This window comes from Solea senegalensis, linkage group LG6, assembly GCF_019176455.1.
Source record: "Solea senegalensis isolate Sse05_10M linkage group LG6, IFAPA_SoseM_1, whole genome shotgun sequence".
In the NCBI taxonomy this organism is placed as follows: domain Eukaryota; kingdom Metazoa; phylum Chordata; class Actinopteri; order Pleuronectiformes; family Soleidae; genus Solea; species Solea senegalensis.
In genome coordinates, this window is record NC_058026.1 from 15,130,012 (window position 1) to 15,152,942 (window position 22,931).

At 37.8% G+C, this 22,931-nt stretch overlaps 4 protein-coding genes across 4 annotated transcripts; 2 read left to right on the plus strand and 2 right to left on the minus strand.

The window, feature by feature from the left end:
• Positions 1 to 48: 48 nt before the first annotated feature.
• On the minus strand, positions 49 to 4,956 carry serping1 (serpin peptidase inhibitor, clade G (C1 inhibitor), member 1). The gene is made up of 11 exons (XM_044028603.1): positions 4,822 to 4,956; positions 4,433 to 4,480; positions 4,152 to 4,260; positions 3,910 to 4,071; positions 3,484 to 3,786; positions 3,090 to 3,305; positions 2,465 to 2,608; positions 2,105 to 2,308; positions 1,872 to 2,011; positions 741 to 963; positions 49 to 570 (listed from the first exon to the last, which is right to left on the minus strand). Exons 2-11 carry the CDS (start codon positions 4,478 to 4,480, stop codon positions 323 to 325), a joined length of 1,797 nt encoding a protein of 598 aa, XP_043884538.1. The 5' UTR covers positions 4,822 to 4,956; the 3' UTR covers positions 49 to 322.
• Positions 4,957 to 6,057: 1,101 nt separating this feature from the next.
• Positions 6,058 to 9,485, plus strand: tmem134 (transmembrane protein 134). Its single transcript, XM_044027531.1, has 8 exons — positions 6,058 to 6,270; positions 6,705 to 6,957; positions 7,092 to 7,159; positions 7,594 to 7,680; positions 7,764 to 7,840; positions 8,288 to 8,332; positions 8,971 to 9,024; positions 9,118 to 9,485. Exons 2-8 carry the CDS (start codon positions 6,745 to 6,747, stop codon positions 9,198 to 9,200), a joined length of 627 nt encoding a protein of 208 aa, XP_043883466.1. The 5' UTR covers positions 6,058 to 6,270; positions 6,705 to 6,744; the 3' UTR covers positions 9,201 to 9,485.
• Positions 9,486 to 11,457: 1,972 nt separating this feature from the next.
• On the plus strand, positions 11,458 to 17,904 carry LOC122771308 (aryl hydrocarbon receptor interacting protein). Its single transcript, XM_044028802.1, has 7 exons — positions 11,458 to 11,598; positions 13,979 to 14,161; positions 14,263 to 14,451; positions 15,378 to 15,554; positions 16,224 to 16,365; positions 16,610 to 16,839; positions 16,935 to 17,904. Exons 1-7 carry the CDS (start codon positions 11,500 to 11,502, stop codon positions 16,938 to 16,940), a joined length of 1,026 nt encoding a protein of 341 aa, XP_043884737.1. The 5' UTR covers positions 11,458 to 11,499; the 3' UTR covers positions 16,941 to 17,904.
• Positions 17,905 to 18,015: 111 nt separating this feature from the next.
• cdk2ap2 (cyclin-dependent kinase 2 associated protein 2) lies at positions 18,016 to 21,881 on the minus strand. The gene is made up of 5 exons (XM_044028803.1): positions 21,818 to 21,881; positions 20,393 to 20,548; positions 19,869 to 19,960; positions 18,969 to 19,089; positions 18,016 to 18,680 (listed from the first exon to the last, which is right to left on the minus strand). The coding sequence occupies exons 2-5, from the start codon at positions 20,445 to 20,447 to the stop codon at positions 18,613 to 18,615; spliced, it is 336 nt and encodes a 111-aa protein (XP_043884738.1). The 5' UTR covers positions 20,448 to 20,548; positions 21,818 to 21,881; the 3' UTR covers positions 18,016 to 18,612.
• Positions 21,882 to 22,931: the final 1,050 nt, after the last annotated feature.

Consider the following 22,931-nt stretch of genomic DNA (forward strand, 5'->3'; position numbering starts at 1 on the left):
TTGAATGGCATTGTGCACAGTTCTTCAGAAACACAAAATGGACATATGTGTGTGTGTGTTTTTTTTATTTGCTTGTTTTGTTTTTAAATCATCATCTTTAAAGTTGTATCCAGTGTTTCTTGCTTTAGAAAGCAACACTTAAAAACACCGGCTTAACATTGTTTCATGTCATATTTTGAAAGTTCAAGACAGCTTTCAGTAACAGTGATGACATCATACATTTTATCCATCATATTATTGTATCTTTTCTACTCATGTGTTATCTTCACTCTATCTTGAACTTCTCTCTCTCTCTCTCTCGCTCTCTCTCTCTCTCTCTTGGTTATGGGTTGGTCACCCTGCCAACAAAGAGTGGCACATTGGCCTGGTCACTCCACAGCAGCAGGATGAAAGGCCTCATGGCAGAGAAAGAGTTGCGTGTGCGAGAGAATGATAGACTGGTAGCAGCAGCAGCCTCTACTCCTTGTTCGGTAAGTGTGAGGAAGGCCTTGTGCCTGGCATCATCCAAAACCAGCATCCCTTCAGGGGAGAGGCCACACAGGTTGGCACCCTCAAAGAGTGACGAGAGCCCTGTTGGGAAAGGAGTTACACAGGGTGAGGGTGGCAAATAAAGAGATATCAAAGTGTTTCACACAGACCTACAGTGAACAGATGGAGAGACATAGTTGTGGGACATTAAGGTTTGGTGTCCGATGGCTGCCAGGTAAAGCAATACACATAAAAATGAAAGATGTACAAACCTAAATTCTTCAAAAGTACATTCATGTCTGGCTGGACTTCCAGTTTGATTTGGGGCAGAATAACCTCAAGATACTGAGGACGGGTTTTTTTCATTTTTTCTATCATCTGTCGCACAGATGAGTCTGTCATCTTTTCCTCCACTCGTTGTAGATCAATAATTGTGTTGGAGGGTGGCAACAGGATGTAAAGACTGCTGTCACCTGAGAGAGCGAACCTCCCCACCTGTTGGCAAGATTTGAAAAAAAATTATAATAATTCTAAATATCTACTGTTTATATAAAAACAAATGGACGATGATGACAGATAATTGCATTTAGCAGTAACCTTGTATATATGTGGCAAACTGGCACTATTAAAAATATGCCAAAATAGCAATGAATGAGTAAATAGTTTTATGAATAAGGAAAAAAATACGGCAATTTCAAGGCAATATCTGGAGTTCAGATGAGACTCATTATATGATGTACAAAAATGTGCTTATTATTTCTAAACAGCTAGATGTGACTGATTTATGCTTAATAAGCATGCGCTATCACAAAGCACATTGCCATGATCAGGCTGAAAATGTAACATCCTGAGTAGTCTTGTGTTCTGTTTCCTGTTTTATTTTGAAATAATTACCATTGCCTCTCGTTTCAGAGTCTGCTTCCTGTAAAGTTTCCCGCCTCTGTGATTACCTGCCCCGCCCTGATGTGTTTCACCTGTTCATCGTTATCCCTCCACCTGTGTATTTAGCCTGTGTGTTTCGTGTGTGTTGCCAGTTAGTCTTGTCTGTTGACAAGTGTGATTGTGCTTAGATAAAGATTACTGATAGCTTTAGACCTCTTCTGTAATTTTTTTTTTGTTGCCCTGTGCTTTTAGAAACCTGCTTTTGTTTGAGACCAGTAAAAGGTGTTCGTTCTTCACACTGAGACTGTTGTTGAGTTGTGCCTTTGAGTCCACATTCAGTGGTTGTTCTGCCTGATAGAAAAGTTCTAAAGAAATCTTTAATTGCCTTTCACTTAGTGCAGAGTGTCTATCTGAGGACCCTCACAGCTCCTGTGAATGTGAATATATATATGTATATACGTATATATATATATATATATATATATATAGTATATAAATGGGTGTGCTAATGTGTTTGGTACCTGTGTCTCTAGCGCAGGGTCATACATCATTTCCAAAGGGTAGTCATCGTGAGTGAGGATTGGCACAAATACCATATCACCATTCAGTGTTGTGAATAATTCCTGTTTTGGATTCACATCAAACTTGACTTTCCATTGACCTGATGCACAGACACAAACATAAACAGCCATTTATAAGTGTCCTCTGTTTTCACATATCCATGCACACATCTGTGCACGCACACTTCACTGACCGCTGAAGGAGACAGCGTTGAGCAGGATCAGTTGTGTAGCGGGAGAAATGAAGTCAACCAAATGTGTGATTTGATTTCTTGTTTTATTTGCCACCCAGCTGTTAATCATCTGCGTGTTCTCCTCGCTGTTGTTCAACAGTCTGGTAGGCTCTGCTTCATAGAATTGAATGGACTGGTTTGTAAAGGAATCACTCAGATCCATTTCTATGGAAGAAAAAAAACCAGAGAAACCATGTTGATCTTCAGAGACAAAGGTATTTTAGGCTTTTGTATGACTTCAGATCCCTGTAAATTTCTTTATGATTGGATTTTGCTTCAAAGAGTGGCCATTTTCTGCACTTGACACTGTGATAGTCGTACCTGACTTATAGTAGATCTGAGAAGCCATCTGCAAGGAAGTGACCAGCTTCTCTCTCAGCTTCTTCATCTGGAAGTGAACACAGTAGAATTTCTGAGGCACATAAATTGCCGCTTCGATGGCTTTGCGTGTGTCACCCCTTGCACCTGAAGGAAAGGCAATACATTAAAGACATACATAAATATGTACAATAGAAAACTGCAAAGTACAGTGTGTCAAACATTTAATATGTCAGAGAAAACTCTTGTGAGAACTATTCAATTAAACATTTCCACACCACACAGAAAACACAAGTAAGTGGACACTTTCATCTAGACATTCAAGTAGGCAGAGGAAATAATGTGCTAGTACATGTTTCAGCAATGTCCAACTCTCAGCCAGGGTCCAATAACTTTATGTTTACGCTGAAGGTCTAAGGCTCTAATGACAAAATATTATACACATTATAATATGTATATATCTACATATATATATGTATATATATGAATACTCTTATATTTTATTGGATGAACTGCAATGCCCACGTGTATTTATTTTTATCTTATTTTTGGTGGAGGTCTACAGTACAGAACGTTGAGTTACTGTCACAAGATAATAATGTAAATATGAAGTAAATCATTTCCATACCAAGCAACAAATGGGAGAGCATCCCATTGATGCTGATGGGAGAAAAGAGCAAGTTACTGGAGGGATTTGACTCTCTGAGGAAGGAGTAGATCTTCATGGAGAATTCTGTCATTGACTCCTTCAGCATGTGCTCCCCTAAGTGGCTGCTGGTGTCCTCACATGGCTCCCATGCTGTGGTGAAGCCCTTACACATGTGAGGAGCAGGAGTCGGTGCAGCTGAAAGAAAGCGTAGGCAATTAATATGCACAAATGTTGTATTCACTTTTGTTGCTTAACATCCATTTTGTTCATCGGTCATTCAGATAATTTGCCATTACATGGAATAGTCATACAAAGGTTGTTTGGTTTGCATTTGTTAGTTATAAAGCAGCAGAGAAAGGTCTGTCAAACCTACCTTCAACAATAACATGTATGGTGCTTAACTTCACCCCAGCCTCAGATCTACACTGGTAAATACCAGCATCGTCCATGACTGTGTCTCTGAGTAGAATGGTTTGATCATGGTCATCAGGATAAAGCAGCTTCAGTCTGTTGTTACCATCGCTTGACTGATTTCCAAGAGTCAGCACTGTACTTGTACCAGCATATGTCTCTCTGAACCAAAGAGCATTGGAATTGACTTGGGTGCTCAGTGGGAAATGACAAGGCAGGTGAACACTTGAGCCTTCGATAACCTTAATGGCATAGCTCACTGACGCTGTACAAAGAGCAAGTTAGAGAGAGAAAGAGATGTTTATAGTAATGTCTACTTGTACCTACAATCTAATTGTTACATTGTGTTTGTGTGTAAACAAAAGCTATAGACAAAGAGACATCTCACCATCAACTACGATGTCGTACGTGTTCATTAACTCAACATTGTTCTCCTTCCACAAGCACACATACTCGCCCTCATTGGCAGCAGTTACAGTCAAAATAGACAGATAGAAGCCGTTCTTTTTCGTTCTGAAAGAGCCTGGTGACGATTCACTGATATCCTTACCTGTAAGAAAATGGTCAGACCTGTATGTGTAACCTGATTTATATAAGTGATGATGGTCATAGACGTATAAGCCATTGTACCATTGAATTTCCAAGTAATGACGGCTTCAGCATTATCAGATTGGAACATACGACATGGCAGATCTACAGTGGAACCAGGTACCACCTGGAGACGTGTGCATGACGATAGCTGAACAAAAACAAAATGTCAAACATTTGATAAAAAGCAGATTACTTCAAAAAGGGTCAAGTACTCTGAGGAGGAAACGTTCTGTTCAATTAATTAATTAATGGCTGTGGATATTACCGATAAATATTATACCTTTACAATTATGACTCACTTATTTTTAAGGTAAATTTACCTCAAAAGCGAGCTGCACAAGGGCACACAGTACAGCATAGGATCTCATCTGTAGCAGGGAACAGAGCAGGAAGAGTAAAATGAAATTAGCAAGTTGGTGGAGATTTTTAGCAAGTGCAGGATTTCTAAATAAATGTGGCACAAAGCCATAAGAAAAATCAATATGTGGCGCAATCTTTTAAACATAGTGATATGGCCCACCTTTAAATCTTTTTTACTTTTTATCCACAACTTCTAAATGTGACAACTACACTGTTGTCTATAAGTCCATCCAAAGTTCAGAGGTAAAGTTCTTCATAACAGTAATACAAAACATAATATAAATAATATTGTTAGGGGTACAGCAAATAAGGAACAAACAAAGTCTGAGAAACATTGATCAACTCACACCTCTTCAGTTTCCGAACGTATCCAAAGTGGCAGCACGTATTTATTTGCTTGTTTATTTGTTTGTTATTTTAACCAATAATTCCTCTGCCACATACGATTACTGTTCACTTTCACCACCACCTCAGACTGTCTGTAAACTGGTACCTATAATTGTTGATTTAGAGATGTGTGTTTGCATAACACTGAGCATCTGACTTTCTGGAAACCACATGACTTTGCATTGGCAACACCATTAAGTGGGAGTATTTACATTCCTGTGCTGACTTTACACTTGTTGATGCATTCCAATATTATAGTTATAATAATTTTCATATATATGTGGATGTGTGCTGTCGTTATTTTGTTCTTTATTTACTGAGTTTAATATGATTTAAGATTAAGATAATTAAGAAAAAAGTAAGAGCTTAAAGAACAGTTACTAAATACAGGAAGACGATTGTTAGCCAATTTACTGTATTTAATGTATATGTTGCAATGTACTGTGATGTGTAGATCATCTCAAACAGCTGTATAATAAAAAAAATACATAGAAATCTAACTTTATTCAACATAGCACCTTTACCTTTTTGAATAAAACATATTCTTGTATTACTGATTTTATATGGGGAAATAAAAATCATAGGAATAAATGAAATGTCTTGCATCTCCTGAAGATTTGGAATTATACCACCTGGCTACTCAAGAATTTATCTTCAACATTTGACGGAAAGTAAAGCGATGGATACGTGTTTAAAATGCCCAGGTTTATTTCTTATACTGTATATTTTCAAAAGAAAAATGTATTAACAACAAGATGGGACCATTAACAAAGCAGCATGTATTTTATGAATACATTGTGTCAGATAAATATGAGACACAACACTTCTCTCTACAATGAGTTAATAAAGTTAAATTATGTCAGTATGATTGTGTTGGTTAGTTTAATTTATTTGCCAAAATAAACAATCGAAATCGGGTGCATACTTGATAAAAGTAATTTTACTTACAGCCTGAATTTTAAAACTGGGTAGTAAAGAAAACCCCTCGAAAGACCCCCGCTAAGAAATAATCAAATAACAATTTAAAAAAATAATCTAGAATCTAGATTGATTTGTTGAACTGGAACGTGATAAATTGTAATCTACGACAAAACAAAGTTAAGTCCAACTCTAAATGTTTTGCACAAACAGCGTAGACGATCGATGAATCGATGCTCGTTTGAGCAGACTGACTCCAGACGACGCCGCTGGGTATAATCAGTCGTGAGCAATCGAACACAGTGTGTTAAAAAAGAGAAAGGAAGCGCTGTGATACTTTCCTTTAAAGGCGTTTCTCGCGTACAAGAACTAAACAAAGACTAATAGAACGCCTTTGCGGAGGATTTCCACTGAGTTTACCAACATGTGACGCGTCTCTGAACAACGTGGAGTCGAGTTTGGCCTCGCAGCTAAAAAGATTAACTCAGAGACAGTAAGTTTTCCTCCTGGTCATCTGACCAACTAGCGGAAAGAGCACAACAATGGCAGAGAGCAACAACAGAGTCGCTCGTTTATTTCAGACAAATCTGTCCTCAATGGTTAAGTTTACTATGTACTTTTCCACTTTATTAGACTGAGGTGTTTTAGCTTTGTTCAGTGTGGTCACCTGTGTATTACATAGTTGATATGAATCTCCAAACTTGAGTGTACTTAAACGCACTTTAACATCGTCATATATATTAAAAGCCCCCAAAAGATAACGTTTACTCGCTCTCTAAGTACATTCGTGTGACAGAATATTGCGAGTGAGCCAGTGTGTGAAAACATGTCATGTAAACAGTGAATAATACCATGAGTTGTGTAACTTAACTAAGACTCTGAGTACATGCTTGTGATCAAACATTGATCTGCTCTCCCAACCCACAGTGAGCATTAAGAGGACCTGAGGGTTTAAGGGGTAATCACCATGGCAACACAGTTTAGCATTGATGATGCCTTTGTGCTGGAGGGAGAAGAGGAGGGAGCTGTGTCGGATGGTGAGACAGAGGGATGGAAAGGTCGAAACAAGGATAGAGATGGAGGAGAGATGACTTTTGGTACTCTCTCTTTCACCAAACCTCAGACTCACTCTGTTCCTTCTGCCACCGGCTCCCCTGACCATAGTAACCAGAAGTATCAGGTACATGTGCAAATAATAATAAACAATATAATTCACTTTGTTGTTCTTCAAGAAATGTTACATGGTGCTTAATTTAAATCTACAAAACTGTATAGCGCTTTATTATAGGTAATAATTGTCTCCCTTTTCTGTAGAATCTGGAAAATGAAGACGCCTTTGGCAGTAATGGCAACTCCTCTTTTAATAACTTATTTAAAATCAGGTGGGTTCTCTTGTTCAGTTATTCTCAAATCCTGTGTCAGGACTGAACAAATATTCATTGATAAAATTAAATTGCAGTTTCACTCAAGGCTGCTGTTCAATTCTTTTATTTCTGATTGTTCTATTGTTTTCTACCTTCTGTGCATTTTGGAAACAATGCATTCATTTTCAACCTTGCATTATGATATCATTAAAGGTTCAGTGTATAGAACGTACGTTGGATCTTCAAACTCAAATGGAATACTGTGTTTAAATATACATATATATATACATACATATAATTCATTACACAATTAAAAACATAATTTGTTGTTATATTACCGTCTTCCATGTACTGTATGTATATACACACACAGGAGACACATTTTGGTATGTCAAGATTCTCTTTCTTTTGTCTGCATGCTTTTTCAGTGTGACTTTCTGCTCTGTCTACAGTGATCCGGCAACTCTTTCTTACTGCAGCTCCCAGTGGTCTTTCAGCACCTTGAGTTCTGTCACACAGCTTTCTGCACACTGCTGCGGGTACGTTCAAACAGCTGAGACGTACACTCATGCGGAGGAACAACAATAAATGAACACAGTCATTTTGAATTTCTGTTGCTCAGGTGGGTGTCCCATCCGCTGGTGAAGAAAAACAGAAGAGTTGTTCTTGCCTCGTTTCTTCTCCTTATCACTGGACTTGGTGAGTCTTGAGTTTGATGATTTTGTCACTCATCAAATATAAAATGTCCAGTGGGGATATTCTTAAGTGATTATGCTACTTATTTTCATAAAAGTATTAGTTCAATATGTTTTCTTTGTAATGTTGCCACATTTCTTTCCCTAAATGTTGATGCTTATGATGTCTGGTCATCACAGCTCTTAACCTTTGAACTCTTTTGCAGTAGTTGCTTCATGTTTTTTAATTATACATAGATATTATATTTAGATATTACATAAAATACAAATTTACAATTAATTCACTACCAGGCCGAAAGACCACAAACAGAGGTACTTTATATGGATCTCATGACATAACATTCACTTGAATTGTGTCCCGTATAGTCAGTGTTCCCCAGAATAAGTAGTATTCCTCCCTGTTCTCACAATTCTGCTAATCTACTGATACTTTTGTATTGTTTCCTTGTAGCTCTTATTTTCACGGGTGTTGTCATACAGCTGAATCCAAGTGGAGGTAAGATTTCTCTGGTCAATTAGATTTTCGGAGAAAAGAAATGACAATAGTTTTGTTCATAATAATATATAATAAATTAAGTATTATTAACCTGCACGTTATGCAAATATGTCTCAGGATATTTCAAAATAGAAGTATCAGAAAGACAATCAAAGAACATGCAGTAGATAAAAGAAAAGTAAAGAAACCAAAAAGACGCTTGTCTTTATATTGTCCCTTGAAATAATTGTGTTGGGTTTGTGGTAATGAGCAACTTGTTTTTTGAGGCTTAATTTCTTCAGATTATGTTCTGCTGTGTTTTCTCAACTCACCTAACCTAGCACTTCTGGATTGTCATCAATACCGGAGTTTTGATTGCAACAGATTCTGGCACCAATGACTGTATAGCTATGATACATTTGTGGAATATTTGTTTGATACAAAGAGAGAAATAAACCATGGAAAGTAAATTACTGTACAGGGATGTCTGCTAGGATATTTTCTTTGCTTAGAAGCTTCAAATGTCCTGTTAAGATTTGAGAGTGATATGAATGTTCTCAAGTTTCTCCCAGCAAAAGTATTCCCAGTGATGTCAAACTGTTCCTCTAATGTGTGGTTGATTTGATTATAGAAGTTAATTCAGGAATTTGTCCTTACAGGAATTTCAAGTGCTATTTTCTTTGTTCCTGGTTTCCTTCTCTTCATCCCTGGAGGTAAATGGATGATTGAGTTATTAAAATTTCCCTTTGGCTGTATGACCCAATACAGGCTTTGTTTTGTTGACATTAACTTTGTCGTCTCTCCAGTGTACCATGTGATATACATCAGCTGTGCTGTCCGTGGGAGAAGAGGCTTCAAACTGTTCTACCTACCTTATTTTGAAAAGTGACTGAATTTTATGTTGCAATGTTTTCACTACATTTCTCTTTTATCTTAAAATGAATTTTATTTTGTCACTAGTAACAAACATATAATGTCCCATGTCTCACGTTGTTTTTTTTCTTGTCATTGTTATGACCACTAATTTAACCACTCGGTGTCTGGAGTGTGTTTCCACTGTATGAACTGACATTGTTGTGTGGCTACATGAAAAGAAGGACATTGGTCTTGCCTGTGTTTTTTGTGTGAATAATGACTGTGAAATTACAATAAAACGTTTCTATTTTCTACTACATCAGTTGACTTATAGTTTTCTCAACAAACTGTGATGATCACTGGAGTTAAACCTTTAAATAGGGAGTAATGTGATGAGGTGTGAGGAGGTCAATACAGCTATAATGTTGCCTTCATGCATTGTTTTACAATCCACTACTGCAGATACTGTATAAAAACAGGTTTTCCTGTCACTTCTCTAAATGTTTTAAACTGTTGTTTGTAACTTTTTGATATAAACAAATATATGCTACATTCAAATAATTGTTAAATGAGCTAGAGTGTACATATAGTCTTCTCTTTTTCTCTGTTTAAAGCGAGACAGCTGCACACAGTTGGACTACAGCCACAGGGAGCTTTAATGTTGAACTGAAACCAACATGGCAGTTTTATGTCATTTTATATACTAACGTTGCATTTTTCTTAACCATTCTTGTAAAATTAAACTACTTTTTTTCAGAATAAGCACATTATCAGTATCATGTTCAGACAAATAGCAACCACATTTTTGATGAGATTAGACTTTATTGATCCCACACTGGGGTAATTCCCGTGTTGCAGCAGCCGAAGGACAGAGATCAAATAAGAACAAAATAGGACACAATATAAATAGAATAATTTAAACGACGACTGTGGTGCAAAGTATAGAATGAGATATACAAAATTATAGTATATCTTTAAAATATTGAAAATAGTAATCAACCAATAGAAATGTATATTAACATTCTGTATTCACACAGTTTTAAAAGAGAAAGAATGGGGACATTCTATGAATGTGTGTGTCATAGAGAGACAGAGAGCTGGAGACGATTATTACACAATATGATTTTTTATTTCAGTTGTAGAAAATGTAGAAAAATAAATACACTGATCAGCCACGACACTAAAACAGATGGTTTCGTAGTTTTTTTCCCATGTTATCCACCCAAAATATGCAACTGTGCACACACATATGAACACTTAGAGCTCATTTGTGAGAAGCATGACCTCAAACTACTCAACTCTGGTCTCACTCAAACACCAATGTGCTCTGAATCCCAGTTTTGCAAACACAAATTGCACAATTTTGCTCACTTTGTTGACCTAGAAACACTGACCTGACCTGATTACCAATAAGTCTCACTCATGTTGAGCTCAGCTTCCCTTTTAAGTGTGCAATAAAATATAAAAGATTGCTGGATCTGCTTATAGATGTGTAAAGTGTGTATGTACAGTATATGTATTTATAAGGGCAGGCGAGCTCAGAGATGGGATGCATTTTATTTGGAGCACCTGTATTTTGCTTTTTTTTACCATTTTGTATTTGTGCTCTGATATTCTCTGTAGTGTTTCTTAGTGTACTTTTAGGTTAAATTACCATACTACTACACAAATGAGTGCAATTTGTGTTGCATACACATGTAGTACTGTAAATACTCTCCATACATCCATTATCTACCGCTTTATCCTCCACCAGAGGGTCGTTATTTTCTGTGTCTAAATATGTAACATGGCCCCATGAAGCAACACATTTTTGTAGGCAGAGTTAAATGTATGTCATGAGCATTGTTACTGGTGGAAAATTGAAAACATCATGATTTCTGTTTTTAATGTTAAGTTATTTAAGAGAGTTAACAGAAATTTAGTTATCATTTCTGTTCAAATTGTGATGTAATGGTGTTTTGCTCTTATTATTGTCTCAAAGCAAACACATTCATGACTTGAGGGGACATTGCATTGACTTACTCTAACCTTTACCACGATTACTACGCCTAATCCTAACCCTGACCCTAACCCTAACCTCAACCTAACCTTAAAACATATCTTCACCTTAAAATGTAGTAATTTACGTTATGGGGACTTGCTTTTTGTCCCCACAAGGAAGACAAGTCCCCATAATGTGACTGTGTAAACAGGTTTAGGTCCCCACAACATTAGTAATACCTGGACACGCACACACACACGGCGCTGCCGAGGCCTGAACTGACGTCTGACGAAGCACCAACTTCGGCAAACATCGTCATTTTGTCGTGCGTGAACCCGAAACACTGAGAAGGATGGAGGAAGAGGCACGCAGGCTTCTCGAGGAAGGAATTATAAAGAAACTGGTCAGTCCCGGCAGAGGAGAGCTGTCCACCTTTCCTGATGGGACTAAGGTAAATAAATTACAGCGTTGGTGGTTAAGTTTTAACGTCCAAATTAGTTTGAAATGCGACGAAGCGCTTTAGCTAATGCTATCACCAGTTGTATTTTGGCTAACAGTAGACTCTAGAACGCTGTCACACGCTGTTACAGTAAAAACGTTGTGCTTGTACACAGACAATCCACTGATAGTTTAGTATTAACTGTCTGTGTGGTGATTATAAAGGTAGATTTGTAACTATTTGACGGGTTTATCCCTTTCTGCCGTGTTGGATTTTTTTCCCTATTTTTTTCATCTGATGGAAAGGCAGTGGGCGGGACAGGATGGTGTGTGTTTATGAATGCTTATTGGTTTACTTGTCATGTCAACCAAATTTTTCTCACTGTGGTTGGTCAGAATATGGTGACGCAGAGACGACTCCGCAGGCCTGTCTGAAGAAGTAGTGGTTGCTCCTTTGTTTTATAGTAAACAATCGATCAGCTTAATCGACTTTTTTTGTTTTTGAAGTGGCGGAGTTACAGTGAATATTTACCCGCATATGTAACCGCATATTTAAACGTAGTTGGAGTGGCACTATTAGTTTTCGATTAAGTTACACTGAATTTGGACCGACAAGCATAATTCTTATGTATGTACACATATACGTACCCTAACGTATATGATATACGCTGATTTGAAGTATGGACATACTTTAAATCAGTTTCCCTGACTTTGACTTGAAAGGCATTGTTTTCAAGTCAAAAGTGAGCTACACGTTCTATTAATATTTACTCTTCCACAGTGTAACTCTAAAAATCTAAATGCATCGAATTATTTTTGCCCTATTTGGTCCTACTGTATAGTAAAAATAAATGAGCCTCTGAGATCATATTTTCTATACAGTCTTGAACTTTTGTATAATGTGTAAAAAGTTTTTCATTAGAGGTGGGAATCACAGGCTACCTTGTGATGCAATACATGGTCCAAGTCTCAATACCAATACATTGATTCTGTGATAATCAATATATTGCAAGACAATCATATACCGATATGTCACGATATCTGTCTAACTGAAGAAAATTAAACTACTGTGAAAAGTTAAAAGTGTAGGATTATTTATTAACAACATAGAGAACAAAGTGCAGCAAGTATGTGAACGTACTGAATGTGGATGGGGCATCTCTTAACGTAGCTTGTTCTACTCCCTTTTCTTTGGCCAAGTAACTTCCAGACATGTTTTCCTTATTCATATGAGCATCATGGCCACGAGGACACGTGAAGTAGCAATACCCAGCGAATAAAACTGGCAGGGACTACTTCAGAGCGTGCCTTAATTTGTTAAGTAAAATATAAATATTCGCCCTGGCGTATCATATAACAGCGATGTATCTCTAAATTGATATTTTGACCCACCCCTACTTATCATTAGCTGTAAACATTATTTGCATTATTTTGTAGTAGGGCTGGCCAACAAATTGTTTCACAATGAAATATTTTAAATCAGTCAATATCAATAATTAACTAATTAAAGACTGATTTTTGCTCAGGAATAGAGGTAGATTAAGCAAGTTAATTGTGGTTTTAAACTTCTTTGTTGTCAAAACAACACTTGTTAAAGATCGTTATATTTCACACATTTGAGGTAAAATAACCAAAGCAGTTATGTGTTGTGTCTCAAAGACCTTCCCAAAATGCATTAACAATAAATCGATGTACAGTACTGTGCAAAAGTCTTAGGTCCAACTTTGTTGGGGTTTTTTTGTCTGACATTCTGTAATCATTGACATTTGGATTGGAATGACTGAAAGTTAAGTTTATATAATAAAGACTGTCAACCCGGTAAACTCATGTGTATGTAATAATGCGCAAGGATTTCTTGAGTAAACCTGGCGTTATAAACCAGTTTCACAGAAGATATTATTTGACATGAAATAGTAGGACAAACAGGTTTTATCAATAACATTAATCAGAGTTACACTGCTATTTTAAGAAAGCCAGGGTTGTGCTATTATTGAGGTGTAAGAGTAAGTCACACTAATTTAATTAGTAATGACAATTTAATCTGTAGTTGCAGTTTATACTGAAAAATGTTTTAAAACTGCATTATCCGAATGTGTTCCAACAAAGTGAAGAAATAATTATACTGTGTGGTCATTATAGCACTGCTAAAACAACAAATCTAATGGTGGCCTAAGACTTCTGCACTGTTTATCATTTAACAGTTACATTGCAATTGAAGAAAATGATTCTACGATATAAATTGTTAGTGCATTATTGCTCAGCCTTGTTTTGTAGTAAACCAAACCATCAATTTTATTTTCTCCAGTAAAACTATTGATTTATGCATTGTCTTTTTAAATGTCGATTTCCATAGAAGTGTTAAATTTTGTTCTTCTCCATTTCTCCTTTACCAGGTGGTCTTCCACTACCGCACCAGCCTGTGTGATGGCACATTGCTGGATGACTCCAGAAACATGGGCGGCCACAACAAACCCATGGAGCTTATTTTGGGCAAGAAGTTTAAACTAGCTGTGTGGGAGAGAGTGGTCATCACCATGAGAGCAGGTGAAATTGCAGAATTCACCTGTGATCCTAAGGTTTGTGATGAAGCTGCAGGATTTTAGGCAAACATTGTGCATCAGTAGTTTGTGATACTGGGTGTGACAGGTTTGCTATCGTGTTCCTCTTCATCCCTCAGCACACAGCACTGTACCCACTGGTGTCCCAGTCCCTGAGAAACATCAGTGCTGGTAAGGACCCCCTGGAAGGCCAGCGGCACTGCTGTGGCATTGCCCAGATCCACTCCCACCATTCTTTGGGGCACAAGGATCTGGAGAGTCTTCAGGCCAATCCACAGCCTCTTGTCTTCTCCATCGAGCTTCTTGAGGTGAGCAGGCAGGACAGAGTCTATAGTTGTATATGTACTGATGCAATAAAATGGCATTATTACACTTTAGGGCGGCATGATTCTTCATTTATGTGTGTTTTCTCAGTTTAAGAGCACATAAGTCTTTTTTTTAATGATTTGGATTGGGTTCTGTGACACTGGCCCAGCTTTCTATTTTGTATGTGAGTGTTTTAATAATTGATAAATGGTCTTTGGACATTGTGCATGTGCAATGGCCAGTGAACAAGCAACAAAGCGACAGGGATATAAGCGCAGGCTGTGCATAACTGCATAATGGTTACAACAGCAATATTTGGGAAATTTGTATTGTAAGTAAAAAATCAATACTATGACAGCCCAAACAAATACTTTTTTCTATTTTACTTTGAGGAAAAGTCAAACACAGAGCTGCTTCAGCTCCAGTCCTACCCTCAATGCACAAGTCTGCTCTTCTTTCTGTTCTTCTTCTGTACTTCATTTCCTCATCTTTAGGAATTGTATATAAAGTGGTGGAGCATTTCTGCATATGTTTTTACACCAAGACACATTTTGAAGACAAAGACATCTCGGATAGGTAGCAAACACAAGTGTAGGAGCGGGTGCAATTACTAGTGAGTGAACAGGCACACCACAGACAAAGCACACTGAGGTTTTTTTTATATTGTTGCAGCATTGGAAGAGGAGTTATTCTAACTATGGCTCCAGTGTGTTACCTAACCATATTTTTAAACATTCTTTAAAGAAGACTGGAGAGGAACTGTTCAGTCTTATCACCATAATTCTTTACACCACAGTTTGTTCACATGTTCTCAGCCCCAGTTGTATATAATGTGTGAAGAGGGGAATCTCTGCATTGGCTGGACTTGGACTTAATGTCCCCATAGTTATTCTCTCCCCACTGATCTCCAGGTTTATATTCTGCTCAGGTTCTGATTCCAGGGTCGTTCCAGCTGGACGTGTGGGCTATGTCGGACGAAGAAAAACTCAAACTCGTGCCTCAGATTCACGAGGAGGGTAACATGTTCTTTAAACAAGGCCAAATTAAGGAAGCTACTGAGAAGTACTACAATGGCATTGCGTGCCTCAAAAACCTACAGATGAAGGTATGGGCACAATTAATGTTCACTACAATTAGCAGGAATATAGAAAAATATATTCACATATTTACATTTATGATTTAATTTTTTGATTACAACATAACCCCTGACGTTTTGAATTGTATGCAACCCAACAACACCTTGAATCACAATTGCGGTTTTGTGATAATTGCGGTTTACACGTTAATCGATTTCAATATTTGAAAACAAATAGTGATGCCGTTATAATAACTACATGTAAGGAATTATTTCTGCTACATACTTTTAATGAATTTTTGCAGGACTAAGACATTTCAGCTAACTAGCAAACCAAAGGCAGAGTCAGAGCAGGTGCAGGTAAACCTCTGATAAAATTTCACTGAGAGTTTTTGTATCATGACAGTGTTTGTAGAGGAGTAATGCTACTACTCATGGCACAGGCATTTGCTTTACACAGACTTTTAATATAATATAATAAAATATAATATAATATAATATAATAATAATAATGAACATGTGTCCTATAAATAATATAATCTGAACAAATGTAACAACAAAGTTCTGTTTAAAATTGACATCTCACGGTTCACCTGCAATACATTCTTTACCCACCAGGGGGCCACAGCTCAATAGTTTGTTAAATCCAGAGCTGTAATTCAATCAGTTTGTCATCAACTCTTTTGTCTTGTCCTTAAGGAACATCCTGGAGATGAAGCATGGGTAAAGTTGGATCTTATGATCACACCACTGCTCCTCAACTACTGCCAGTGCAAGTTACTCCAAGGCCAGTACTACGAAGTCATAGAGCACTGCACGTCCTTGGTCTTCAGATATGAGGGTGAGACTGAGAATGATTGGTATTTCAAAAAATGTAAGGTTCTGTGAGAATCCATTGCATATTAAACTATACAATGAATTAATTCCTTAATATTTACTTAATGTAATGTATTTACCTCTCTATGTGGCTTATAGTGTTGTAAAACTTTCATGATTAAAAACTGTGTGACGGATCACATTTCATACAAGTCAGTTGTGTCCATGTCCTTGGTGTTAATGTTCTCTCTCTCACTCCTTCCGAATAGACAATGTGAAGGCCTTCTACAAGCGAGCTAAGGCCCACGCCGCAGTGTGGAATGAGAAAGAAGCACGAGCTGACTTTGCTAAGGTGTTGGAGTTGGACCCATCTCTGGGGCCGTCTGTAGCCAAGGAGCTGAGGGCTATGGAGGAGAGGATTCGTTCTAAGGACAAGGAGGATAAGGGTCGCTACAAAAGCCTATTCGACTACAACACACCACCAGCCACTGCTACTACAGTCAGTGCACATTTTACTTTGTAAATTGCAAAAATGAGAAGTTATTATAAAATGTGACATTTTAAAAGACCATAAATCCTCTCTCCTCCTGACAGGGTTGAACTTCTCATTGGGTTGGAAACAAGTGGATGCCTGTGAATTTCAAGACAGAGGAGGAACTGTAGACTCTGCTGGTGTTTTGTTTTATCCTTAATGCACCCAAGTCAAACTCTGCCCCCATGGAAACATTGTCTTGTTGTTCAGTTGTACACTCATACACACCCATCAATTAACCTCAGTATAATTTCCATTCCTGCCATATTACTTTAAAAAGGCCCTCTCTTTTGTTGGAAAGTAAATTATTTGATTGGTGGCTTTAGATTAAATTCCAAATGCCATAATAATCCACTGTGGTCTGACCCATAACTCTAAATTTGAGGTCTTATGAAGCCTGTTAGGTTTCAGAAATGTCAGATTCTTTGTAAATAACATGCCGACGGTGACCCTTGGCTACAATTTTCAAAGGAATTGCGAAAGATATTTATCTTTTGTTTGATTTAACTTGTGGAAGCACTTGTGGAAGTCGTTATACAGCCTTTATATATCAACCATCAATTTGCTACCATTATTACTTAATGCCTTTACTGTTGTATTGCTTTGTCTGAAATGTGAAAAGCTGTTTTAGCCCAACAAAGAAAACCAAACAAATGTAATTCTGCACAAAGATTGTGACGTACTCATGCACACCATAGCCTTGCACTGTCAGATCATGCTTTCTCTCCTGGTCAATAGTGTAAGCAGGAGACCACTGTCTCCCGGTCGAAGTGACTGGGAAACTAAGCTGACTGACAATCATTAGACTCATGAAATTGAATTATTTTATTTCTCCTGTGTACTTATTTGATGTTAGAAATAGCAGCAGTGTTCTGTGTCAAAATGAACTTGTCTAAACCCTCAGTATGTTCTTCACTTGCTGTTACACTTGCTTTGAAAGAATTTAATTCACGTGAAGCAGTTGCCGTTTATCAAGTAAGATGTCACGGAGGTCGTAATCTTGTAATTGAAAATAAATTTGTTTATCCCAAATATTGGATTAGGAGCCGTGTATTGCAGAAATATTTTCAAATATTATTAATATTAATATCAAATATTTTGTTATTGCAGTGAGTGACCTCAAAAAGGAGTTTCTTCTTCGAAAAACATGAAACACAATTTTATTTTTTGTTATTTAATTAAGATATACATACTGAACTGTAAAAATTTGGTTTACAAAATTTCCATATTAACAAATTGAGATGTACAGAGTTATTGGGGTTGTGAAACATCTTGAGTTTACACTACAAAATATGAAACAAAGCTCTGTTCAAGAAATTCAGAAAATATTAAGTGGCTGCAATGAGAATAGAAATTTGAGGATATGTGTAGTTTGAACATTGCTTTTCTTAAACAGTGAACATTTAAGAGAAGTGAATCTATTGGTCAGTGGCCATTATTAAACAAATACTAAATATTGTCATTGAACAAGTTTTCTTCCCCCCAACAACTCTACTTAAAAATGTGTTCAAAATAGATACAAAACTGCATGTTGTACACACCCCACAGTTCACAGAAAATTTCATCAACAAATCAGGTGTAGCGAGATACAGGGAACAGTGTCGACAAGAGGAACATACTGTGCCAATATCAAAAGGCATCAGAAAAAGCACAAAAGATGGGAGAAATTGAAAAAAACAACAACACAATAATAAGGGCTTTTACAGTGAGAGTGAGGGATGACCATCTCTTTCCAAAAGGTTATGTGCGGGCGCTTCTCTCCGTCTCTGCAAGACACTCCCTGACCAGTGCACGGGCATGGATTATTCCTGTACAAGAGAGTTAAATCAAGTTTGACTTAAATGAGATTACGAAACATAGTTGTAAGTAGTAGTTTCCTGCTTATCACTACATCAGCTATTTAAATCTAATAAACTCATGACAGCTATTAATGCTTAACTTGGAGACAGAAAAAAAAAAGGGTCTGCCTGGAAAATTGCAGCTTCCAGACAAATTGTAACAATACATATTTGAATTCATCTCTTTAACCTCCACATGGAGGTACTTAATAATATACATTACAGCGCAATGTATATTATTTGAAGCGCAAAACACACCTCTCTTTAGCCGCTCCATAGCGCTTTTGCTCCCAGCATATGTGGGCCTGATCTCACGGCTCATCTCCTCGATGACAGACAGCAGCTCACTGTAGGTGGATCCTTGAGACACTTTGACAGGCTATTTTTCCCAAACATATAATTTTAAGGGTGGAAAAAAATCCATTAAAACTTGTCAAAAGAGAAAAAATTAAAGTGTGTGTGTGTGTGTATATATATATATATATATATATATATAAAATAATGTAACTCTTGAAAGGATAGAACAGAGACTGGGTAACGGTCTTCCAGACACAAATATTTCTATTTAAAACTTTCTATATCACTACATATTGAGGACTATAGGAAAAGCCATTAGTCATTACTGTGCTTCGGCAGTAAAGCGTAGATGTGGGGTAATACTGATTTGTTTGTCTGGCTGCATTTCAAGGGAATTAGCTTAAGAGGGTTCTGCTACATCCTGTTTTAAGTGTAAAATATGTCTAAATGATGCGAGTTAAAAAAACTAAAACGGAAAAAAAACAATGAACCAGACTGAGCCTTTGTTTTGTTGGTGGGTGCATTAAAATGAAACCTCAATACCCAAAAATGAAGACATGTGCTACAGCAAATGAAGGCAATGTCCATCATTAATCCACACCGAGATCATTTCACACACTTAATGGACAGTTTTCAATAGTATGCAGTTTTCTAAGACGTACGGCATGTCATTCACTTGTGCTTGATGTTACTTTATGTAAACTGTCCCTTTCAAATAAACAATAAAATAATTGGCTGACAAATCTACATCGCCACATACAAGTTCTTCTCTTTAACCTACATATTATCATGTACTGCATGACACATCACTGATGTAGAAGACAGAGCAGTATGGAAAACTGAAATGCACTGCAGACATACCTGAACAAAACCCATGGAGGGCGGGCCAAAGTCACTGAAAGCTGGCCTAAAGCTGGACGACGAGGGGAGGGATGGAGAGGGAACAGAGGAGCCTGGATAAAATGAGGACAACTAATCATGTAAACACAGTTGTTACACAAACACCACGATGAGACACCTGCCTTCTCAAACATAACATTTAACTTTCTAAGTGACGACCTAATAAGAGAGGACAGCAATGGAAGCAGGGAAAAAGAACAGCAGTAGTGCAACATGACAAATGCCAATTGCAATAAAATACCAAGCAGGAAGGTTTCTTTTCACTCACAAGCCAAAGGTAAACTTTCACTCTGAAAACAACTCTGCCACTTTCATACGATCACTTACCACACCATATTTATTTTATGTTCTCTTAGTAATGAGATGACTGTTTTTAGTCAAACTCTCAGTGTCAGCCATCACTAATTTAAAAATACTTTTCAGGGCAATGGTGTCAATATTTTTCCACAAACATCATTAGGATTGTGTAGAGTCAGAGACAATACCTGGAGGAGTGTGGTTGGAGCCAGACGGCGCAGGGGCGATGGGTTTGTAACTCATGGCGATGTCAGCAGGCAGCTCCCCGTAAGATGCGCCACTTCCTTCGGTCCCGTCAACCCGGTGCTTATACAGCTTTACTGGTGGTGATGAGCTCCTAAGAGCTGATACAAAAACATAGAAAACACAAGAGAAGATGATTTAAAATGTTTTATTTATCATCATAATACAGTGAAAGACTGTGGTTTCCAGCGATCAGAGTGATAAATATGATTAAAATCAACTTCAAGGGTTGGGCAATATGAACAACAATAAATGAATCATACAATCATATTTTGGCTGAAAGGTTATATACACCTTATGTCAAGGTTTGCCAATCCAGGTCCTGAAGACCCACTGCCTTACTCAGACACACCTGATTCAAATAAATGGGTCATAATCAGGCTTCTGCTGTGCTTGCCAATGAGATGGCCATTCAAATCAGGTGTGTAGGAGCAGGTAAACATCTAAAACATGCAGGGCAGTGTGGATTAGGAAACCCTGCCTTATATTCTTATGTCTGCGCATGCATGCGAGAGACAACAGGTATTTTTACTTCTTCAGGACCATTTCTCACCTTGTAGGACGTGGACACCGACAACACGCTCCTAATGAGGCAAAAGCTCATTTCTGAGGAATTGGTTGGTATTAAGGGTAAGATTTAAATTGTGGTTAAATTGAGGTTTAGGTTATGTATTAACTAGTGATGGTTAAGATCAGGGATACAACTTTGATATGGCTGTCCAAATGAATGAAACTCAACGCAGAAGAATCATAAGAATAGCTGCGCAAACGTGTGTGTGTGTGTGTGTGTGTGTGTAGTCATTATCACTGGGGGTAACGTTTTCCTCGACCACTAATGACAAAACTGCTAGCCATAATCAATGTGAATATTATTCCGTGGACAAGTTTTACCTTTACTCGTCATTTCCACAAAGCAAACACGGGCCCGAACCCATTTGAGCATGATGTTCCTAATAAAGTGGGAATTAGGTTTAGCGATGATAACCTTTCAATGAAATCAATGTTCGCTTACCATCCATATCTAAATAAGGGTGTCTTGTGATTCACGTTATTTGTATCGGGAGAACATTATCTCAGCATGGCGTGGATTTATAGAAGTGATTGAAAACAGACGAATGTACCTGGAGGTGCAGGCTGAAACAAAAGCTGACGTTAGCTTCCCAGGGAGCTAACTACTACTTGATAACGTTAGCTCGTTTAGCTAGCTTTCGCCGGTTAGCAGTAGCACAACATCAAAAGAGTAATGCAGAAACAAACGTCGTAACGCCGCTGTGGTATTCTACAAACAGAGCGCAAATAATGGAAACGTTATACATATCCGTGACCATTGAGAAAACCACACGAGAACTGAACAATTTGTATTTTCTCACCTTTTTAAGAAGAGCTGAAATCCTTGTGGTAAGATCCTGTCCTCTGTGTGTTCGTTTGCGCCTGCGCCAAATAGGAGCGTAGTAGGTTGTTTTATTGCGATATGATTGGTTGTTTAAAAGAAGTCGTCACACTGTGTTCAGCTATAATCTGTTAACTACGGTTGAATAGTAATAATTAACAACAGCAATTACAAAATAATTATTATTACTGACCTCCTATCCCACCCAAAGGTATGTATTACTTAATGACTACTTACTCAGAATTAAGTAAGAAATGCACTGTCTCTCTCTGTCCACTGAACCTCAGAGTTGCTGGATCCAGGATGGGAAACACTCTGGCATCTCATTTTGATATTTAACACCAGAATTCACAGGTATAAATATGTTTCTTTCCAATGAGTCAAATGTTTATCAATTCAAGCAAAGTCATCCAGGTCATAATCTTTTTTGATAGTTAGCCGTGGGCTACTGGACTTGCTTGACCTATGCCTGACCACCACCTACTTCCAATACAATGAAGGTAGAAAGCAGAGCATTGGACTCTGGACACTGCACCTACTCACTGGTTCAGATATGTGGATGATTCATGGGTCAAGATCAGAACACAGGAGCTGGAACACTTTACAAAACACATCAACAACATGGACAAAAACATCAAAATCACCTGTGAGGCTGTCAAAGACAACACCCTGACTTTCTTGGGCATTGGAGAAGAGAGAAACCTCAACACCAAGACCACACAGACCAGTACCTGCTGTTTGACTCCCACCACCCACTGGAGCACAAACCTGGCGTCATCAGAATCTTGCACCAGCAGGCAACCAACATACCCCAAAACAAAGGAGGGAAAGACAAAGGAACAGAAAGACATCAGGGGAGCAGCCAAAACCTGTGGTTACCCCCAAACTGGGCCTTTTATATGAATCCAAACAGCCTCTGCATTTGAACGCATGTTACAGCACAGAAGAGCCAGCTAGGAGTAGTTTGAATATCGGTATTACGTTGTTGTAGAGATGCTGTGTTATTAACTGTAAGGGCAAGGTCTTTCTTCTCGTGCTCTTATGGGGACGTGCCTGGGGTGGCACGGACATGGCTCATCATGGTTCACCTTTTT